The 16,961-nt window shown below is 44.1% G+C and overlaps 1 protein-coding gene across 1 annotated transcript in view; it reads left to right on the top strand.

Moving 5' to 3' along the window:
- SHANK3 (SH3 and multiple ankyrin repeat domains 3) overlaps positions 1–16,961 on the top strand; it is a 653,367-nt gene that overhangs the window by 20,051 nt on the left and 616,355 nt on the right. Inside the window, exons 3-4 of the mRNA XM_039498975.1 lie at positions 492–695; positions 16,035–16,106. Of these exons, the coding sequence (XP_039354909.1) occupies positions 492–695; positions 16,035–16,106 (276 nt within the window). The remainder of the gene's footprint in view (positions 1–491; positions 696–16,034; positions 16,107–16,961) is intronic.

Genomic DNA, 16,961 nt, shown 5'->3' with positions numbered 1-16,961 from the left:
TCATTGTCCCTAATTGAGCTTGCAGTCTACAGCCTTGCAAAATCATTTGTCTCTGTTTATATTTGTGAGATCTTTCCACTTCTGGATATCCAGTAGAGCCTCTGCACCCTTCCACAGGGATATTTAAGCTGAATAATGGAGAAAACTTCCTGACAGTGAATTGTATGGTATTAGGCCATGGAATACTCTCCTGGACATCCCATTACTTGAAACATTTATTTGCAGACAGGATAAAACCCTGTAGATTAGATTGTAGAGAATGATTCTGCCCTGGCATCACAGGAGATAGAGAAGATAGGACCTAATGGATCTTATCCTCCCTAATTTCTGCAGATTATCTATTTCCACTTACTCACTGCCATGGAAAAGGTTATAGATTTCCTGTTCTAAGCTTGTTCCGTGGCCTCACCACTGTTGTTCTTGGATATGATTATGGAATTACAGAAATGCTGGGTTGCCATCCACTAATCACTCTCTCTTTCTCTCCATAGAAATGTATGCGGCTAAATCCTGATGTTCCTGTCTGGGTCTCCAAACAGCGCATTCTCTGTACCTTGAACCACAGCCTGAAGGATGTTCTGAACTATGGGCTCTTCCAGCCAGCATTCAATGGCAGGGCTGGAAAGTTCCTGGATGAGGAGCGACTGCTGAGGGAATACCCTCTGAATCCAGACACTCCTGTCCCCTACCTGGAGGTATCTATCTGCTTTTTTTATCTGGCTTTTTTGGTCTCTATCATGGTAGTGTCTGAGTGCCTCAGAAGTACTAAAAAAGAGTAAGAAAATCTCTCTTTTTTTTTTTTTGCCAGTGGGAGTGAAAACATGAATATACCATAACAATTTGGGTGTGTGGGTGGGTGAGTGTGTTTGCTTCTGTGAAGAAGTTCGGAGGGCAAGCTGAGTCACAGAAACGAGCTTGACATTTAGTTCTCAATGTGCCGAGCCTCCTGGTCATTGTTTGTCTTTGCTGGCAATGGGCTCCACAGAGTTGGTCCTGCTCATGTAAAAGTTCTGTCCCTTTTGATCAACTGCTTCAAGTGGAGCATAGCTGTTGTGGAAAGCCAAAGTCACAGTGGGAGAAGGAGTGTGTCACAGAGAACTGGGAATATCAGAACAGAGACCTTGAATTCTATGTTGTATATGTGTCCATTGCAGAGACATCTTCGTAACACTCTCCTTTCCTGCATCTCAGTTTAACTCTTTGCTGAAACACAGACCAGAGTTCTGTCACTTCAGGACTTTTCAGAAAGCATTACACAGTTAACCCTTATGGACTGTTACATATGTAATCCTGAACATAGGTTTTAATAACAGTTTCCTGTCAGCTGCAGCAAGAAAGGGCAACGCAACTTCTTAGTAAACACTTCATACACAGAAAAACATTTTGATCTGTATTTGGAATGCTTAATAGCTTTTATCTAAAAGCTATTATTTAGTAAATCCACCAGTCTTCCTTAGACAGACTTTCACCACTTAGCTGCTGTTAAATATATTTCAATATAAGGTTTCAAAATAACTGGCATACTTTAGCACACACGCATAATCACATCCCCTCTGATTTTCTTTCAGAGATAATTTCTCAGTTTCTGTCATATGGCCATAATATGCAGTGTGTGGCACCTGGATTCTTCAGACCTTGGGCAGAATAGCAGCTTCTGAGTTATTCTCCAAACACTTCAAAGCCTTGTCAGTAAACAAAAGCCTGGGATTCTAACAGGGAGCAGCATTCCAGCCCTTGGGTTAATAGCTGACTTGTTCTACTCAGTTTCTGGTGAGATCAGAAATCTGTAGGCTGTAGCCAAAGTTATACAGGTACTGGGATCAGCATATAAAATATCCATTTCCTGGCTTTCCCCATAAGCTCAGCTGAGTCAGATAAAGATTTACAACCCCTTATGTTGCTGAGTCTGCCCCTGTTCTTTCTTTATTTGAGACAATATCCTAACTTCTTCTTCCAGTGTCTGTCTGTGGATCCCACTCTTGGTGCGCATGCGCCGCTTGCACAGGATTATGGAATGTAGTCACCAGCAATGTCCACGAGGGGTTGTCCATGCACCCTGCATACCCTCATCCTTCCCTCCCAATGGCAGAAAGGGCAGAGCGACTCCAACTCCCACTCTGAGCACCCCTTGGCAGAAACTCAGAACAACCTCAGTCTCCCATAAGAGTTAGTTTACTGTAGTTTCTGTAGTTATTAGTTTGTTTCATAGTGTTTCATTTTGAGCCAGCTGTCAAAAAAAAAAAAGTAAGTATTTTCTGTAGATATAATTTAGTAGTTAGGATACCTGGTGTCTGAACCCATATCTCCACACTTCAAGACTTGTCTTTCATATTGGAGGGGTAATTCCCCTTAATGACTGACATATTGCTTAGGAGAGAATCATATTCCTTCTAAGTGTGCAATTTCTAACAGATTCAAAAAATACACGCAAAAGGCCAGGGAATCTTGGCTAAAACTTTACCGCCTGGAATAATCTGCGGGCATGATCAGACTCAGAAGTGGTTCAGAAGGAAGAAGTTAGAGATTAGATACTTCCCTAGAAACTCATGCAGTTAGTGTTCAGCCACTATTATCGCTCCTGGATTGAAGGAGTCAAAGAGAGCTCCCTCCTCCTCCATGAACTTGTAAATGGCACCACAGACACTGTTGCAACAGTCCATGATCTGTGCTAGCCGCAGGAGAAAGGAGTTCACCTCTAATTTTGCCTCTTGTTTTGCCACTGTTTTCCTTCTCTGGTACCAAGCAAAAGGAAACCACAGAGCCATAGATCTGTGGACATGGCTAAGTTGGCACAATGCAGTTGGCCCTGCAAAAGTAATTGGACTCGGCACAGGAACAACACTGAGCTAAGAAGGCACCCACTGATCTGTTCACGGTACCTATGACTTTGGTCCCTCCAGCTAAATCTGCAGCATTGAGAGCTCTTTTGACACAACTCTTCGAATGCCAGCATGCTCACTGTGAGCTCGTTTGGTGTAGATTCATTTAGCATGGGCTCAGTCAGTGCTGACACACTCACCAGTCACTGGCTCATTCAACACTGTCCCAGATTTCTGTGGTGTTCAGACCTCCTGTACCTGCAAGACCTATTGAAATATCATTACTACCTAGGCAGTGTCGCGAGTTACTCTAGAACTGAAATCTCCTCTGGTAGATGTCACCTTTTAATTACTGTCTTTGAACCCTTTTCAGTACCAGGGCCACAGGAACCAGGTTTTTTTTGTTTGTTTGTTTGGGTTTTTTTGCTCTGTCAGTTTACAGAAGGTCCATGAGTTCACCTCGGGTGCCGGGATCCCCCAAGTATATCTCCTCTGGAAGTGTTCTTGTCCTCCTCTCTGTCTCCTATTTGCAGTAGAAACCCTTCCCCCATCCTGGCTCAATTCTCTGTGGGCCAGTCCAGGGATATAGAACAGCATAGGAAGTATTCTTGCTATTTTTCATACAGTGGTCATGTTCCTCAGCCTCCACATGCTTGTTGGATGCCTCTTTCTTGACCTGGTATGTCATGTCTGCATGGATTCCAGACCTGGCTATATAGCCATATTAGTTTCATTTTCAGGGACAATTTCCATTACCTACTCCAAGGTCCAGAGACAAATCTCCTAAACCTGAGTTGCCAAAGTCTCTCACTCACCTACAAGGGAAATCGTTCAGGAAGAGCAGCAGCAGATGAAGAAGATGATATAGAGCCATCAGGAAGACCCATCCGCACCTCCTCTTTTTTCATCATTCTCATCAGATGAGGCTATGACTCCTTCTGTCCCTGCTACCGTAGATGACTTTAATGCATTTCAGGAGTTGCTTAAGAGGGTGGCTGGAACCTTCTAGGTTCCTCTGGAGATGGCACAAGAAAAGGCATATAAACTATTTCCTGTTGTGCAGCCTACGTACCAGAGTATGGCAGTATTGCCAATCCAGGAGGGAATTTTAGATCTGTGGGCTATTCCAGCTTCAATCTCTGCCACATCAAAGCATGTGAATTTGAAACATGAAGTTCCAACAAAGGGTTTGGAATTTTTGGTTTTTTTTACTTGCTGTCATCCTTAGTAGTAACTACAGCCAAGGAAAGATCCAAGCAGTCAGTGAAATATAGGCTGGAGTATAAAACCCCCCAAAATTGGGTCTTTGGGGGAGAAAAATCTACTCATAGAATCATAGAATCTCAGGGTTGGAAGGGACCTCAGGAGGCCATCTAGTCCAACCCCCTGCTCAAAGCAGGACCAAACCCAACTAAATCATCTCAGCCAGGGCTTTGTCAAGCCTGACCTTAAAAACCTCTAAGGAAGGAGATTCCACTACCTCCCTAGGTAACCCATTCCAGTTCTTCACCACCCTACTAGTGAAAAAGTTTTTCCTAATGTCCAACCTAAACCTCCCCTTCTGCAACTTGAGACCATTACTCCTTGTTCTGTCATCTTCTACCACTGAGAACAGTCTAGATCCATCCTCTTTGGAACCCCCTTTCAGGTAGTTGAAAGCAGCTATCAAATCCCCCCTCATTCTTCTCTTCTGCAAGCTAAACAATCCCAGTTCCCTCAGCCTCTCCTCATAAGTCATGTGCTCCAGCGCCCTAATCATTTTTATTGCCCTCCGCTGGACTCTCTCCAATTTGTCCACATCCTTCTTGTAGTGTGGGGCCCAAAACTGGACACAGTACTCCAAATGAGGCCTCACCAGTGCTGAGTAGAGGGGAATGATCACATCCCTCAATCTGCTGGAAATGCCCCTACTTATACAACCCAAAATGCCATTAGCTTTCTTGGCAACAAGGGCACACTGTTGACTCGTATTCAGCTTTTCGTCCACCATAACCCCTAGGTCCTTTTCTGCAGAACTGCTGCCCAGCCATTCGGTCCCTAGTCTGTAGCAGTGCATGGGATTCTTCCGTCCTAAGTGCAGGACTCTGCACTTGTCCTTGTTGAATCTCATCATATTTCTTTTGGCCCAATCCTCTAATTTGTCTAGGTCCCTCTGTATCCTATCCCTACCCTCCAGCGTATCAACCACTCCTCCCAGTTTAGTGTCACCTGCAAACTTGCTAAGGGTGCAGTCCACACCATCCTCCAGATCGTTAATGAAGATATTGAATAAAACCGGCCCCAGCACCGACCCTTGGGGCACTCCACTTGATACCGGCTGCCAACTAGACATGGAACCATTGATCACTACCCGTTGAGCCCGACCATCTAGCCAGTTTTCTATCCACCTTACCGTCCATTCATCCAGCCCATACTTCTTTAACTTGCTGGCAAGAATACTGTGGGAGACTGTATCAAAAGCTTTGCTAAAGTCCAGAAATAGCACAACCACTGCTTTCCCCTCATCCACAGAGCCGGTTATCTCATCATAGAAGGCAATTAGGTTAGTCAGGCATGACTTGCCCTTGGTGAAGCCATGCTGACTGTTCCTGATCACTTTCCCCTCCTTTAAGTGGTTCAGGATTGATTCCTTGAGGACCTGTTCCATGATTTTTCCAGGGACTGAGGTGAGACTGACTGGCCTGTAGTTCCCTGGATCTTCCTTCTTCCCTTTTTTAAAGATGGACACTACATTAGCTTTTTTCCAGTCATCCGGGACCTCCCCCGATCGCCATGATTTTTCAAAGATAATGGCCAATGGCTCTGCAATCTCATCGGCCAACTCCTTTAGCACCCTCGGATGCAGTGCATCCGGCCCCATGGACTTGTGCTTGTCCAGCTTTCCTAAATAGCCCCGAACTACTTTCTCCACAGAGAGCTGGTCACCTCCTCCCCATACCGTGCTGCAGAGTGCAGCTGTCTGGGAGCTGACCTTGTCTGTGAAGACAGAGGCAAAAAAAGCATTGAGTACACTAGCTTTCTCCACATCCTCTGTCACTAGCTTCCCTCCCTCATTCAGCAAGGGGCCCACACTTTCCTTGACTTTCTTCCTAGAAAGAAGAAGTGGGACCGCTTAAAACTTTGAACGGAGTGGAGATTAGGGATAATCTTGGAATGGCACAATATCTGAACGAATATTTTGCCTCGGTCTTCAATGAGGCTAATGAAGGGCTAAGGAATAGTGATACAGGGACCGATGGGAATGAGGATATGGGGGTAGACATTATGGTATCGGAGGTGAAAGCCAAACTTGAACAGCTTAACGGAAGTAAATCGGGGGGCCCGGATAATCTTCATCCTAGAATATTAAGGGAACTAGCGAGTGATATTGCTAGCCCATTAGCGATGATTTTTAATAAATCTCTAAATTCGGGGATTGTACCGTTGGACTGGAGATTAGCTAATGTAGTTCCTATATTCAAGAAGGGGAAAAAAAGTGACCCGGGTAACTACAGGCCTGTTAGTTTAACATCTGTAGTATGCAAAGTCATGGAAAAATTTTTAAAAGAGAGAGTGGTTACGGAGCAGGAGGCCGATGGCAACTGGGATAGTTTACAGCATGGATTTACGAAAGGTAGATCGTGCCAAACCAACCTGATCTCCTTCTTTGAGAAAGTAACAGATTTTTTAGACAAGGGAAATGCAGTGGATCTAATACATCTAGATTTCAGTAAGGCGTTTGATACGGTACCGCATGAGGAATTACTGGTTAAATTGGAAAGGATGGGGATTGAAATGAAAATCCAGAGGTGGATAAGGAGCTGGTTAAAGGGGAGACTGCAGAGGGTAGTATTGAAGGGGGAACTGTCAGGTTGGAGGGGGGTCACTAGTGGAGTTCCTCAAGGTTCGGTTTTGGGTCCAATTTTATTCAATCTATTTATTGCTGACCTGGGAACCAAGAGTAGGAGTGGGCTGATAAAGTTACACCAAGTTGGGAGGTATTGCCAATTCGGAAAGGATCGGGATATCCTCCAGGAGATTTGGATGACCTTGTAAGCTGGAGTATTAGTAACAGGATGAAATTCAATAGTGAGAAGTGTAAGGTTATGCATTTAGGGATGACTAACAAGAATTTTAGTTATAAGCTAGGGACGCACCAGTTGCAAGTAACGGAGGAGGAGAAGGACCTAGGAGTCCTGGTTGATCGTAGGATGACCATGAGCAGGCAATGTGATGTGGCCGTTAAGAAAGCAAATGGTATTGGGATGCATTAGGCGAGGTATTTCTAGTAGGGATAAGGAAGTGCTAGTCCCGTTATATGTGAGACCTCATTTGGAGTATTGTGTGCAGTTTTGGTCTCCCATGTTTAAGAAGGATGAATTCAAACTGGAACAGGTACAAAGAAGGGCCACTAGAATGGTCCGAGGAATGGAAGGCCTGTCATATGAAAGGAGACTTGAGGAGCTCGGTTTGTTTTCCTTAACCAAAAGAAGGATAAGAGAAGATATGATTACACTCTTTAAATATATCAGAGGGATAAATACCAGGAAGGAGAGGAATTATTTCAGCTCAGTGCTAATGTGGACACGAGGACAAACGGATATAAATTGTCAGTTAGGAAATTTAGGCTAGAAATTAGACGAAGGTTTCTAACTATCAGGAGTGCAATACTGGAACAGCCTACCGAGGGAAACAGTGGGGGCGAAGGACCTCCATGACTTTAAGACTAAGCTAGATAAGTTTATGGAGGAGATGGTATGATAGGATACCGGGCTTAGTCAATAGGTTAATTAAGTGCCACACTGGTAAATAGTACAATGGGTCAATGATATGTTATTCTTAACCTTTTTCCAGAGGGTATGGCTGGAGAGTCTTGCCCGCATGCTCGGGGTTCAGCTGACCGCCATATTTGGGGTCGGGAAGGAATTTTCTCCAGGGTAGATTGGCTGTGGCCCTGGAGGTTTTTCGCCTTCCTCCAAGCATGGGGCAGGAATGGAGTGGGGAGATCGGCTAATGTGGCCTGCATCTTGCAGGAGGTCAGACTAGATGATCATATTGGTCCCTTCTGATCTATGATTCTATGATTCTATGATTCCTGTTGCTAACATACCTAAAGAAACCCTTCTTGTTACTCCTAACATCTCTGGCTAGCTGCAACTCCAAGTGTGATTTGGCCTTGCTAATTTCACACCTGCATGCCTGAGCAATACTTTTATACTCCTCCCTGGTTATTTGTCCAATCTTCCACTTCTTGTAAGCTGTTCTTTTGTGTTTAAGACGAGCAAGGATTTCACTGTTAAGCCAAGCTGGTCGCCTGCCATATTTACTTTTCTTCCTACACATCGGGATGGTTTGTTCCTGCAACCTCAATAAGGTTTCTTTAAAATACAGCCAGCTTTCCTCGACTCCTTTCCCCGTCATGTTATTCTCCCAGGGGACCTTGCCCATCAGTTCCCTGAGGGAGTCAAAGTCTGCTTTTCTGAAGTCCAGGGTCTCTGTTCTACTGCTTTCCTTTTTTCCTTGTGTCAGGATCCTGAACTCGACCATCTCATGGTCACTGCCTCCCAGGTTCCCATCCACTATTGCTTCCTCTACTATTTCTTGCCTGTTTGTGAGCAGCAGGTCAAGAAGAGCTTTTCCCCTAGTTGGTTCCTCCAGCACTTGCACCAGGAATTTGTCCCCTACACTTTCCAGAAACTTCCTAGATTGTCTGTGCACTGCTGTATTGCTCTCCCAGCAGATATCGGGGTGATTAAAGTCACCCATGAGAACCAGGGCCTGTGATCTAGCAACTTCTGTTAGTTGCTGGAAGAAAGCCTCGTCCACCTCATCCCCCTGGTCTGGTGGTCTGTAGCAGACTCCCACCACGACATTACCCTTGTTGTTCATACTTCTAAATTTAATCCAGAGACACTCAGGTTTTTCTGCAGTTTCATACTGGAGCTCTGAGCAGTCATACTGCTCTCTTACATACAAGACATACATACTCCTTTGCTAGCCTGCAGGTCAGGATAGACCATGATTAGATCATGTTGGGCAGATAGGATTTATCTGCAGTGGGATTACACCAGGGAACCATAAAGAGGTGTTCAGCTCCATTTGTACAGAGGGTCAGTTAGTTACCAGGATTTTCTCACAAGCTGTTTTGATGCTGTAGACATGGGAGTGTTTTGGGTTGTATAAGTAGGGGCATTTCCAGCAGATCGAGGGACGTGATCATTCCCCTATTCAGCACTGGTAAGGCCTCATTTGGAGTACTGTGTCCAGTTTTGGGCCCCACACTACAAGAAGGATGTGGATAAATTGGAGAGAGTCCAGCGGAGGGCCACAAAAATGATTAGGGGGCTGGAGCACATGACTTACGAGGAGAGGCTGAGGGAACTGAGATTGTTTAGCTTGCAGAAGAGAAGAATGAGGGGGGATTTGATAGCTGCTTTCAACTACCTGAAAGGGGGTTCCAAAGAGGATGAATCTAGACTGTTCTCAGTGGTAGAAGATGACAGAACAAGGAGTAATGGTCTCAAGTTGTAGAAGGGGAGGTTTAGGTTGGACATTAGGAAAAACTTTTTCACTAGTAGGGTGATGAAGCACTGGGATGGGTTACCTAGGGAGGTAGTGGAATCTCCTTCCTTAGAGGTTTTTAAGGTCAGGCTTGACAAAGCCCTGGCTGGGATGATTTAGTTGGGTTTGGTCCTGCTTTGAGCAGGGGGTTGGACTAGATGACCTCCTGAGGTCCCTTCCAACCCTGAGATTCTATGATTCTATGATTCTATGAGTGAGGTCAATGGTAACAATTGAGTGAGATCAATGGAGTGACAATGAGAAGAGCTTCATGGTTCTTCGAGTGATTGCAGATGTGTACTCCACTCAGGTGTACGTTCGTCCAGCGTGGCAAATCTGGAGAGCTTTGCTTAGCAGTACCCATTGGGGTGGCGATCATGCCCTCTGGCCCTTGTAGCCTTTCCCATGGCACTGCCCCGATTCCTGTCACTTCCCTCTCACCACCTGTGATCTGAGTCGGAGCTTTTCTTGGGGTTCTACTGCATGATTACTGATGACAACAGTGAGATTGCCTGTGAGCTTTTGTAAATAGTTAATTGGTACCACTGTACTTATTTAGTTAGCTCAATAGTTAGTTACTGTTTATTGTATTACCTGGTGCTATGCCCTCACCAGGTTTTATGTGGGATGGGTCTTCTGAGAACTGGAATTCCCCAAGTGGACATGTTCTCCTCCAACAGGAACAAGAAATGTCACATTTTCTGTTCCTGAGGGAGAAAAAAACCTGGCATCCATAGCAAATGTTTTCATGATTCCCTGCTCAAATCACCAAATCTATGCTTTTCCATCTTGTGTTTTTGTTCTCAGTGTGTTGTAGAAAATGAGACAGGACAATGCTCGGATCATCCCAGTAGCTCCAGCCTGTCCTCACCAAGTCTGGTACTCAGACCTACTGCTTCTGTCCAACCAGTGATTCATAACTTTACCTAGTCAGGCAGACATAATCTCCCAGAATTCCAGCCTAATTCTTCACCCAGGCCCTGCTTGGATGGTTTGGAGGCTATGTGGACGTCAGCAGTAGAGAGTAGCTGATCATTGGAAATTCAAGATCTCTTGTTACAGAGTAGAAAACCCTTCACTAGGAGAACCTACATGGCCAAATGGAAATATTTTTCCATCTGGTCATCATCACATGGCTATGCTCCGTTACAAGTTTCTACACTTATGATTCTAGACTATTTACTGTCTTGGAAGCAATCGGGATTGTCCATTAATTCACTCAAGGTTCACTTAGCAGCAATTTCGGCCTTCTATCCACCATTACAGGGAGCCTTAGTATTTTTGCATCAGATGGTTCATGATGTATAAAGGGTCCTATAAGGAATCTATAAGGAAAATAGCTGCACCATGGGATTTGAACATGGTACTCTCATCCCTTATAGCTCTTGAACCAATGTTGTCTTGCTTGTTGCCTCATTTGTCAGTGAAAACAGCAATCATTTCAGCACATAGAATGAGAGATTCAGTCTCTGATGGCAACCCTCCATATACAATATTTCATGAGGATAGGGTAACAATGAGACCTCGCCCTAAATTTATTCTGAGAGTGATGTTGGATTTTTGTATTAGTCATTAAATCCATTTGCCAGTGTTTTTTCCAAGGCCTCATTTATCTGTGGGAGAGACGAAGCTACACACCTTGGATTTTAAAAGGGCACTTCGGTATTATCTTCACAGGACAAGACATATGTGTAAATCACCTAGGCTGTTTATATCATTTGTTATTAGATCCAAAGTGAAGGCTGTTTCAGCACAAAGACTCTAAATGCGTTTCTGACTGTATTAGAACAGCCTGTGCCGTTGATAAGCTGAGCCCTCTACATCATAGTAGAACTCGGTCTACCAGAGGCCAGGTTGCTTCAGCAGCCTGCTATAGCAGCACATGGTCTTTCGCTCACACGTTCACTCAAAATTATTCTCTGGTGGCGGCTTCCAGCTCAGATGCCCCATTTGGCAAGGTGGTGCCACCAAATGTTCAGATGAACTCCTACCTTCCATCCTGTGTAGCAGTCAGCTGCTGGCTAATTTCCATGAGCGGGATCCATGGATACAGATATGCAAAGAAAACATGGTTACTTACTGTACAGTAACGCCGATTCTTTAAGATGCTCTGCACATGTGGATCCCATGAGCCACCCTCTTTTCCCACAGCTCGGAATTTAACATATGAATTCTGGATGCTGAAGGAACTGAGTGCTGGTTGGGGTCACTCCATCTTTTGTGTCCTTGGGAGGGGAAGAGCAAGGGTGTGCCGGGTGCATTTGCCACCCCAATGGGTGCTGCTGGTGAGAACATTCCAAACTCCTGTGCATAGGGCATGTGCACGATGACTAGGATGGACAGAACATCTTGAAGAAACACAGTTACTGTCAGGTAAGCTAACTTCTGTAAAAGATGGTTACCAATAGCTAAATGTAAACTCCATAGGTTTTATAGCCTCTAGGGCTGACAGAAGTTCCTCTCCTGGGTCTCCCTGTAGGACCATAAAACACACTGCAGTGGACCATAAATTATCCTGAGAGCTTCCCTTGATTTTTTCTTTCCTCTGAAGTAGCTGATGCTGGCTGCTGTCACAAGTGGGGTACTGAATTAGATGAGCCATGAGACTGATCCAGTCTGGCAATTCCTATATCCTATGCCTGTACTAGCCAGGGATTGAACCTAGATCAGTTCCACCCGTTACTTTAGCAGAGGTCTCTGTTTTCTGGGGATATAGTACAGGCCTTCTTGTTTACTATCTAAAGGTCTCTGTCCAAACTGAGCCTTACTTCTCAAATGAATTAATGTTAAACAATATTTACTAGGGATAAGTATTTTTAAATCGGCAGGCCTGGCTAACTTGTACACAAGAGACCTAAAAAAGTTGACTGAAGAGCTCTCTGGCCCGCTAATGTTAATTTTTAATAAATCTTGGATTTTGGGGAAGTTCCAGAAGACTGGAAGAGTGCTAATGTTGTGTCAATATTCAAAAAAGGCAAGTGGGATGACCCGAGTAACTATAGGACGGTTAGCATGACATTAATCCTGGGTAAAATAACGGGAAATCTGGTACGGGAGTCAGTTGATAAAGGGAGTATAGTTAATGCCAGTCAACATGGTTTTATGGAAAATAAATCTTTTCAAACAAATGTGATTTCATTCTTTGAGATTACAAGTTTGGTTGATAAAGGTAACTGTGTAGATATAATATACTTAGACTTACGTAAAGTGTTTGACTTAGTACCGCATGACATTCTGATTAAAAATTAGCCCAATACAGTATAAATAGAGCACACATTACATGGATTAAGATCTGGCTAAGCAGTACCTCAAAATGTAGTTTTCAGTGGAGAATCATCATCGCATGGGGGTGCGATGTTTCGCAGGGATCAGTAGTAGGCCTGCTGCTATTCAGTTTTCATCAGTGATCTGGAGGTAATTATAAAATCACTGCTGATACAATTTGCAGATGACCCAAAGAGGGCAGAGTAGCAAATAATGATAAGGACAAGGTAGTCAAACAAAGTGATTAAGAGTGTTTGGTAAACTTGGCCCATTAAAAAATGTATTTTAGAACAGCCAAATCCAAAATTGCACTTCTTTGGAATTCTTTGGAATTCAGGCCACATCTGCAGAATGGGGGACTGTAACCTGGAAAGCCGTGACACTGAAAAGGATTTAGGGGTCATAGCAGACAAGCAAATGAACAAGAGCTCCCAGTGCAAAACTGTGGCAAAAAGGGCTATTGTGATTCTGGGATGTATGAACAGGGGAATAGTGAGTAGGAGTCGGGAGGGATTTTATCCATAGATATGGCACAGGTGAGATTGATACTGGGATCATCATGGATAGTTCTCTGAAAACATCTGCTCCATGTGCGGCAGCAGTGAAAAAAGCTAAAGGAATATTAGGAACCGTTAGGAAAAGGATAGATAATAAGACAGAAAATATCATAATGCCACTATATAAATCCATGGTACACCCACACTGTGAATACTGCATGTAGTTCTGGTCCCGCCCACTTAAAAAGATATATTGGAATTGAAAAAGATGTGGAGAAGGGAAACAAAAATTATTAGGAGTACGGAACAGCTTCCATGTGAGGAGAGATTAAAAAGGCTGGGATTGTTCAGCTTTGAAAAGAGACAACTAAGGTGGAATATGATAAAGATCTATAAAATCATAACTGGTGTGGAGAAAGTGAATAGGGAAGTGTTATTTTCCCCTTCACATAACATGAGAATTAGGGATCACCCAATGAAATTAATAGATAGAAGATTTAAAACAAACAAAAGGAAGTACTTCTTCACACAATGCACAGTCAACTGGTGTAACTCATTGCCGTGGAATGTTGTGAAGACCAGAAATATAACAGGGTTCAAGAAAGAATTAGATAAGTTCATGGAGGACAGGTCCATCAGTGGCTATTAGCCAAGATGGTCATGGATGCAGCTCCATGCTCCAAGTGTCCCTAAATCTCTGACTTCCTGAAGCTGGGACTGGACGATGGGGTGGATCGCTTGATAAATTGCCCTGTTCTGTTCATTCTCTCTGAAGTGTCTGGCACTGGCCACTGTTGGAAGACAGGACACTTGGCTAGATGGACCTTTGGTCTGACCCAGTATGGCCATTCTTATGTTCTGGTGTTCACCCTTTTAGAAGGTTGTTGAAAAACAAGTGGGTGCAGAAAAGAGCCACAAAAATTATTCAAGGGCTGGAAAAAATGACTTACAGTGAGAGACTCAAATTGCTCTGTCTGGTTAGCTTATTAAAATGAAAATTGAGAGGTGTCTTGATTACAGTGTCTAAGTACCTTTATGGGGAGAAAATACCAGGTGCTAAAGGACTCTTTAATCTAGTGGAGAAAGGCAGAACCAGTGCCTGGAAGCTGAAGCCAGACAAATTCAAATTGGAAATAAGGCACAGATTTTCAACAGTGCGGGTGATTAACCACTGAAACAAACAATCAAGGGAAGTGCTGGATATTTCATCTCTTTATGTGTTCAGATCCAAACTGGATGCCTTTCTGGAAAAGATACTTTAGCCAAACACAAGTTATTGGGCTCAGTACAATGTTAACTGGAAAAATGCTATGGCCTGTCATGTAGAGGGGGGCAGACTAGGTCCTCTGATGGTCCTTTCAAGACCTAAAATCTGTATTAAACAAAGGCTGTTTAACCCATGAAATGACATGAGATCTAGAATAATAGAATCATAGAAGTGCAGGGCTGGAAGGGACATTGAGTAGTCATCTAGTCCTGCACCCTGCGCTGAGGCAGGACCAAGTAAACCTAGACCTTCCCTGACAGTTGTTTGTCTAATAACTTGTTCTTAAAAACCTCCAATGATGGGGATTCCACAACCTCCCTGAGAAGCCTATTCCAGTACTTAATCTCCCTTATAGTTAGAAAGTTTTCCCTAATATCTAACCTAAATCTTATTTGCTATAGATTAAGCCCATTGCTTCTTGTCTGACTTTCAGTGGACATGGAGAACAGTTGATCACCATCCTCCCATTGCTGTCCTGAGTGGCTACACTGAAGTGCTATAGCGGTGCAGCTGCAATGGTTTAAGTGTAAACATAGCCTAAACATGCACAGTTTTCATTAAACCTTTCCTCATAGAGCAGGTTTGCTAAACCTTTAGTCATTTGTGTTGCTCTCCTCTGGACTCGCTCCAATTTGTCCACATTTTTCTTAAAGTGTGGCGCCCAGAGCTGGACACAGTACTCCAGCTGGGGCTTCACCGTGCTGCAGAGAGCAGGACGATTACCTCCTGTGTCTTAGATAATGTCTGCTCCATGAGCTAGGAGTGTGGTTTCCCCTGCTCAGGTACATATGCTCGGAGTAGCTCGATGAGACCGATTGTGAATATAAATAACAGTGTAGCCATGGCAGCAGTGAAATGACTGAGCTGTACCTAGTACCTACCCACCAATTTCAGGCAGGTTTGTACTTGGCACAGCACAGGCATGCTTTCGCTGATGCTGCCTGTGCTACTGCAGCTACACTGCTATGTATACTTGTGCGAGCTCTCACTGAACTACTGCAAGTGTGTGCACAAGAGCAGAGGAATTACACCCCCAACTTGTCATGTCGACATAGCCTTACATACAAGACTCCTGTTAATATGCACAAGAATATTAGCCTTTTATGCAACTGCATTACATCGTTGGCTCCTATTCAGTTTGTGATCCATTTTAACCCCCAGACCCTTTTCAACAGTACTGCCACCTAGGCAGTCCTTCCCCATTTTGTCTTTGTGCATTTGATTTTTTCCTTCCTAAGTGAAGTACTTTGCACTTGTCTTTATTGAATTTCATCTTGTTGATTTCAGACCAGTTCTCCAATTTGTCAAGGTCATTTTGAATTCTAATCCTGTCCTCCAAAGTGCTTGCAACCCAGCCCAGGTTGGTGTCCTCACAAATTTTATAAGCATATTCTCCACTCCATTATTCAAATCATTAATGAAAATATTGACTAGCACTGGGTCCAGGATTGACCCATGTGGGACCCCACTAGATGTGTTCCCCCACTTTGACAGCAAACCATTCATAACTACTCTTTGAGTACGGTCTTTAAGCCAGTTTTGCCCCCACTGTATAGTAATTTCATTGAGACCACATTCCCCTGTATTGACCTTGGCTTTTGTTCAGCTTTTGTGTCTGACTACCTTCCCTTCCCTTCTCCTCTCCAGTTTCGTTACAAGAGGCGTGTGTACACCCAGAGTCTGCTGGATGACAAGCAGTTTGCCAAGCTCCACACAAAGGTAAGACTGGCATTTAGCCTCAGGGAGATTGAAGTCCGTATAGCATAATCCGTATTGACAGCCTATCCAGATAAATCATAGTCTGTCAGAGATAATCTCGCTGGCAAAGAGAGTGTCAGAGAAAAAGAGATCTGTGTACATTCCAGACTCCCCCCTTTGCCAGATCTCAAATTCCCTCCTAAAAATGTGTGTTGATTGCCAAGGGCTGGTTTATGTTACTTAGTGATCCGAGCTGAAGGCCCCCCCATGGAACTGTGGCTGGAAGCCCACCTGATGATATTGAACTGGTTCCATACTCTCAGCAATCAGTTGTGCAGCTGGATTGAGTTGTGAGAGGGAGGTCAGGGCTAAGCCTCTCTGGGATGGTGAGGCTGGGAGAAACACATGATGGGCCGGCTGAAGAGCTGCTTTATTTGCTGATATTGATGAGTCACTGAATACCAGTACAGCACAATGCCGTACATTGACAAGCATCCTTCCTCTCCCCTGGCAGACACTGCAGGGCTTCTCTACCTCACATACAGAAACAGTATTGCACTGCCTTGTCCACAGGCTTTAACCCATGTATGTATCTGGACAGGAGCGTCGGATTTCTTTGGGGACTAGTCATCTGGCTTGAACTAAGTTCAGAGTGGAGACCGCTTTAGTAAAAAGAGCAAAATAATTTTTTTTGACTGTTTCCTGGAAGGGAATGTACATTCCAAGTCCTCCACTTCCCAAGTACACTGCAGATGGGTGGTGTGTGTGTGAGAGAGAGAGTTCAGACATTGCACTTGGAAGAATTTTTTTTTTCAGGAAACTTGCTGAAACTCACATATCCTTTTCTCCATAGTACTTCACAATTCAGACTGAGCA

Source organism: Mauremys reevesii, linkage group 1 (genome assembly GCF_016161935.1).
Source record: "Mauremys reevesii isolate NIE-2019 linkage group 1, ASM1616193v1, whole genome shotgun sequence".
In the NCBI taxonomy this organism is placed as follows: Eukaryota; Metazoa; Chordata; order Testudines; family Geoemydidae; genus Mauremys; species Mauremys reevesii.
Note: the sequence above shows the minus strand (reverse complement) of the source record. Positions and strands in the feature narration are given on the sequence as shown.